The sequence below is a fragment of the Salmo trutta genome, chromosome 24 (assembly GCF_901001165.1).
Source record: "Salmo trutta chromosome 24, fSalTru1.1, whole genome shotgun sequence".
NCBI classification, from domain to species: domain Eukaryota; kingdom Metazoa; phylum Chordata; class Actinopteri; order Salmoniformes; family Salmonidae; genus Salmo; species Salmo trutta.
The window spans coordinates 26,769,286-26,775,285 of NC_042980.1; the positions used below are offsets into that span (position 1 = coordinate 26,769,286).

Genomic DNA, 6,000 nt, shown 5'->3' on the forward strand with positions numbered 1-6,000 from the left:
ATGGTATTGTAATTAAATTAATATTTTCAATGATATTCTGATTTAGTCTTGTGTTGGAAAGGAAAGGGTTAACGGTGAAGAGAAAAAAGATCCAATCAGGATTTTTCTTTGGTAGTCTGGGTAGATAAACCTAGCTAGCTAAGTCAGCCATTGGCTAAGCCCTCAGAAGCTAGATAGAAGGCATCTGCCATTGAGGGAGTTCTATTAACCTGAAACATGGTGCATCGGTCTATGGACCATGACGTGAACAGGAAAAAGAGGTAAGGGAGGAGCACCCTTCTCAAATCGAACCGTAATCTGCGCCACTCAGTCAAACTAGTTTTCATTGGTGAGCAGATAAAGCGTCTTTATCAAAAGCAATCACTTTTGCATGTGAAAACACAGAATCCTACTCATTACTCTACATGCTTAATCTAGCCTAGGCTACGTCACTTTTGTTTTGAGCCGACTTCGCTGTGGACTTTGAACAGGGCACCTGGCTCACGCCCAGAGACAGACCTGTTCCGAAACTATTTCCAAAACTAATTCCAATCACTTTTTATCCGGTGCAAGATAAACAAATCACCTCAACTGTATTAGTGCAGAATTTTGGAGAGACAGTTGTCTCAACCAATCACACTTTGACTTGTAAAATGTTTTTATGGAAAGGCAGACAGGTCACTGCAATAGTGAACAGTAGGTTTCCCAAGGTCTAGCTAGTAGCTAGCTAGCTTTTGTTGTAGGCTAGTTAAAAGTGTGTAGCGTCTGCAACAAGTGTTATCGAAGAGGATGTTGATGCTAATTTGTTGGCTTTGCCCTTTTCAAGATAAACTAAAGTTGGATTAATTGGTGCCTCTAGGGCAATTTATGCGAATGTTGATGTGTATATTGATATGTATAGTGTACACTAAGTGTACAAAACATTAAGAATACCTGCTCTTTCCATGACAGACTGACCAGGGGAATCCAGGTAAAAACTACAGTATGATCCCTTATTGATGTCACTTGCTACATCCCCTTCAATCAGTGTAGATGATGGGGAGGAGACATGCTAAAGAAGGATTTGTAAGCCTTGAGACAATTGAGACATGGATTGTGTATGTGTGCCATTCAGAGAGTGAATTGGCAAGACAAAATATTTAAGTGCCTCTGAACGGGGTATGGTAGGTGCCAGGCGCACCGGTTTGTGTCAAGGTTCTTAATGTTTTGTACACTCAGTGTATATTGATGTGTTAGATGTGTATTGATGTGTATACAGTGCACATCTGTGAAAGAGACCTTGGTCTCAGCATGAGTCCCTGTACATTCCTGGATCGCTCGTCTTTTCAGTTCGCTGCAGCTAGCGACTGGAACGAGCTGCAACAAACACTCAAACTGGACAGTTTTATCTCAAACTCTTCATTCAAAGACTCAATCATGGACACTCTTACTGACAGTTGTGGCTGATTTGCGTGATGTATTGTCGTCTCTACCTTCTTGCCCTTTGTGCTGTTGTCTGTGGCCAATGATGTTATTACCCTGTTTTGTGCTGCTACCATGTTGTGCTTCTGCCATGTTGTGTTGCTACCATGTTGTTGTCATGTTGTGTTGCTACTATGCTGTGTTGTCATGTGTTTTTGCCATGCTCTGTTGTTGTCTTAGGTCTCTCTTTATGTAGTGTTGTGTTGTCTCTCTTGTCGTGATGTGTGTTTTATCCTATATTTTTATTTAATTTATTTGTATTTTTTATCCCAGCCCCATCCCGCAGGAGGCCTTTTGCCTTTAGGTAGGCCGTCATTGTAAGTAAGAATGTGTTCTTAACTGACTTGGCTAGTTAAATAAAGGTTAAATAAAAATAAAAATAATAATAAATAAAGGTTAAATATGCAAATACAGTAAGCACATCTAAATAGAAGACATTACTTTGATACTTCATAAAACTTATGTCAATAAAGATAAGCATTCTGCTCTAAGAGCTGTATAGTCTACTAATAGACAGAAACATGCGAAAAATGGTTGTCACTTAACTCTACCCTGCTGTAAAATGTGTATAAAAATATACTCTGTCAATGTCAGACAAGATCCAAAAAGTGGATACATACAGTAATTGGGGCGGCAGGTGGCCTAGTGTTGGGCCAGTAACTAGGTAGCCTAGCGTCGGGCCAGTAACCGAAAAGTTGCTGGATCGAATCCCGAGCTGACCGGGTAAAAATCTGTTGTTCTGCCCCTGAAAAATGCACTTAACCCACTGTTCCCTCGTAGGCCGTCAATGTAAATATGAATTTGTTCTTAACTGACTTATCATCCACTTATTCTAAAACTGTCAAGCAGCATTCTGGGCACTGCAGGCAGATCAGCTCTTAATTTTAAACAAAACACATATACCTAACAGACAACAAAAGACAAGACTGAATAATGGATTTGTAAAGGATTATCTCATGACAACAAAGCTTGTAGCCCAATGACAGCATTATCACTTGGCTGCACAAAGCGAAAGCGTTAGCCCACTATTAGTCTTTTCCCCTGGATCTATTTATTAATTTCTTCAATCTTACTCATTGCCTACAATCAAGGTGGACTGACCAGCCTGAAAACGATCACTGAATCGGACAGAAATCGAACTTAAAACCTAATAATTATATGGAGAGATGTCCTTTTCTTTTCTTTCTTTCTTTCTTTCTTTCTTTCTTTCTTTCTTTTTTGGATTAAATGCATGCCCTGTTTAGCCACCATGGAAATTATATGACATTACTTGACACGAAGCTATGGATTTATTTCCTAACAGGTGGCATGTGTGCAAGAGCCAAGACAAATGAATAACACGTGCATTACTGGTCCGCAAAACAGGAGAACAAACTATGCACGACGATGCTCAGTCTCGCATAACATTCTCGCAGTCAAGCTCGCTTTCAAATTCTGAATACACAGAATAACACTTTTATTGCAATTCAATTTTCAAATAACTTTCAACTAAGAAAATTGCTTCCAAAAACAGACTAAACTTCGCGTAAAATGAAAGAATAATGCCCCATGTCTATTATTTCAGTGAAAAAATGTAAGGAGTTCGTTAAAGTGGGAACGTCCAGTTGACTCCATCTATTTACCTTGCAAATGGTTCGGTGTGAAATGATGAGGAAATCCGCTCAAATCCATTTGATAATAACTCACGTCTTGCAGTGTATTGCATTACCTGTAGATACCCTTGGATGTCAGGAAAGTAAAACCGTCTCCGTTTGGTTCTTGCGGGTTGTTCCAAACGCCTTCTCCACTGACTCGCGCTCAGAATGTTTGACTGCTATGAGCTGCATGCGCTTGATCTGCTTTGACCAAAAAACCTTCACGCATGCTCATCCCGGGGTGGAGGCAGCAGTAGCAGAACTACCTGAGCCCGCGCAGTACACTATGGCCTACATTAGACTACCAGTACCGTCTTCCTTGAGTCTTCCTGCTCTGAAAAAAAGTGTTTTCTTTCTCTCAGCTTTATTTAAAAAAAAATACTAGTTTGACACTGGTGTTTACTATAATAAACATGCGTAAATGCGCACAGTTGTAAACTATATTTTAGTATTCAAAATAATAAAATCAACATTAACAATCTATTGGGAGATGAGACTTAATTGTATGCTATAGTGTTGGTCATCCTGTAAATCTACTATTTTAGAAGTTAAGTGCAGGGTTCAGAACACAACCCACACACTGAGGTCTTCCTCTCCTCTAATAAACTTCATGTGGTCGAGTTAGCTTTGTGGTTCTACACCCTCTCCTTCTCTGGATTAAAATTTATTCATGAGTAAAGCCACTTGAAAATGCACACACTTAGTAACAGTTCTAGTAAAATAGTTAGAATACTTACAGTACCAGTCAAAAGTTTGGACACACCTACTCATTCCAGGGTTTGTCTCTATTTTTACAATTTTCTACATAGTAGAATAATAGTGAAGACATCAAAACTATGAAATAACACAAATGGAATCATGTAGTAACCAATAAAGTGTTAAACAAATCTAAATATATTCTACATTTGAGATTCTTCAAGGTAGACACCCTTTGCCTTGATGAAAGCTTTACACACTCTTGGCATTCTTTCAACCAGCTTCACGAGGAAGTCACCTGGAATGCATTTCAATTAACAGGTGTGCCTTGTTAAAAGTACATTTTTGGAATTTCTTTCCAAGTCCATATTATGGCAAAAACAGTTCAAATAAGCAAAGAGAAACGACAGTCCATCATTACTTTAAGGCATGAAGGTCAGTCAATGGGGCAAATTTCAAGAACTTTGAAAGTTTCTTCAAGTGCAGTCGCAAAAACCGTCAAGTGATATGATGAAACTGGCTCTCATGAGGACCACCACAGGAAAGGAAGTCCCAGAGTAATTCTGCTGCAGAGGATAAGTTCATTAGAGTTACCAGCCTCAGAAATTTCAGCCCAAATAAACGCTTCACAGAGTTCAAGTAACAGACACATTTCAACATCAACTGTTCAGAGGAGACTGCATGAATCAGCGTGAATCAGGCCTTCATGGTCAAATTGATGCAAAGAAACCACTACTAAAGGACACCAATAAGAAGAAGAGACTAGCTTGGGCCAAGAACCATGAGCAATGGACTTTAGACCAGTGGGAATCTTTCCTTTGGTCTGATGAGTCCAAATTGGAGATTTTTGGTTCCAACCGCCGTGTTTTTGTGAGACGCAGAGAAGGTGAATGGATGATGTGTGGTTCCCACCGTGAAGCATGGAGGAGGAGGTGTGATGGTGCTTTGCTGGTGACACTGTCAGTGATTTATTTAGAATTCAAGGCACACTTAACCAGCAAGGCTACCACAGCATTCTGCAGCGACACACCATCCCATCTGGTTTGCGCTTAGTGGGACTATCAATTGTTTTTCAACAGGACAATGACCCAAAATACACCTCCAGGCTGTGTAAGGGCTATTTGACCAAGGAGAGTAATGGAGTGCTGCATCAGATGCCCTGGCCTCCACAATCACCCAACCTCAACCCAATTGAGATGGTTTGGGATGAGTTGGACCGCAGACTGAAGGAAAAGCAGCCAACAATTGCTCAGCATATGTGGGAACTCCTTCAAGACAGTTATAAAAGCATTCCTGTAACGCGGGTCGTATAAAAGGGACCAAGGCGCAGCGTGTATAGTGCTCATATTTACTTATAATAAATATACTTTAACAAAACGACCAACAACAGTTCCGTCAGGTGACATACACTAAACAGAAAACAACTACCCACCAAACCCAGGAAGAAAAACCCCTACTTAAATATGATCTCCAATCAGAGGCAACGAGGATCAGCTGCCTCCAATTAGAGATCAACCCAAACAATCCCAACATAGAAATTGAAAAACTAGAACTTAAACATAGAAATAGAAAACATAGAACAACCCAAAACACCCCCTGTCACGCCCTGACCTACTCTACTATAGAAAATGACATCTTACTAGGATCAGGACGTGACAATTCCTCATGAAGCGGGCTGAGAGAATGCCAAGAGTGTGCAAAGCTGTCATCAAGGCAAAGGGTGGCTACTTTTAGAATCTCAAATTTAAAATATATTTTCATTTGTTTAACACTTTTTTGGTTACTACATGATTCCATATGTGTTATTTCATAGTTTTTATGTCTTCACTATTATTCTACAATGTAGAAAATAAAGAAAAATCCTTGAATGAGTAGGTGTGTCCAAACTTTTGACTGGTACTGTACATCCACAAATGCATCTCTAGTAGTAGGCTATCTATAATATAACATTTAAATTCTTTAATAGAACACCACCTATTCAGCATATTTTGGGTAAAAAAAAAATCCTAATCTAGAATAAAACTTGCACACTTAGTAATTGTTCCAGACCGGTACTATAGTTACATGCATCCATCTTCCTACCTACGGTACAGAGAGAAACATTCTTCAGTGGGACACCAGTAAATGTACATGAAATTGCACACTGCTCCAGTAAAATAGTCAATTAGGCTACATCCATCCACACATCCCTAGTTCTACCTAGCCTACTGTAGAGGCATTCTTCAGTGAG

At 39.6% G+C, this 6,000-nt stretch overlaps 1 protein-coding gene across 2 annotated transcripts in view; it reads right to left on the reverse strand.

Annotated features, from left to right (window-relative positions):
- The window catches only part of LOC115161000 (zinc finger protein 385B), a 176,863-nt gene extending 173,564 nt beyond the window's left edge, over positions 1-3,299 (reverse strand). The window contains exon 1 of one of the 2 annotated variants that reach the window (XM_029711631.1): positions 3,127-3,299. In XM_029711631.1, the coding sequence (XP_029567491.1) occupies positions 3,127-3,145 (19 nt within the window). In that variant the 5' untranslated portion in view covers positions 3,146-3,299. Of the gene's footprint in view, positions 1-3,062 lie in introns of both variants that reach the window. The other variant, XM_029711629.1, reaches the window with a different exon arrangement.
- Positions 3,300-6,000: the final 2,701 nt, after the last annotated feature.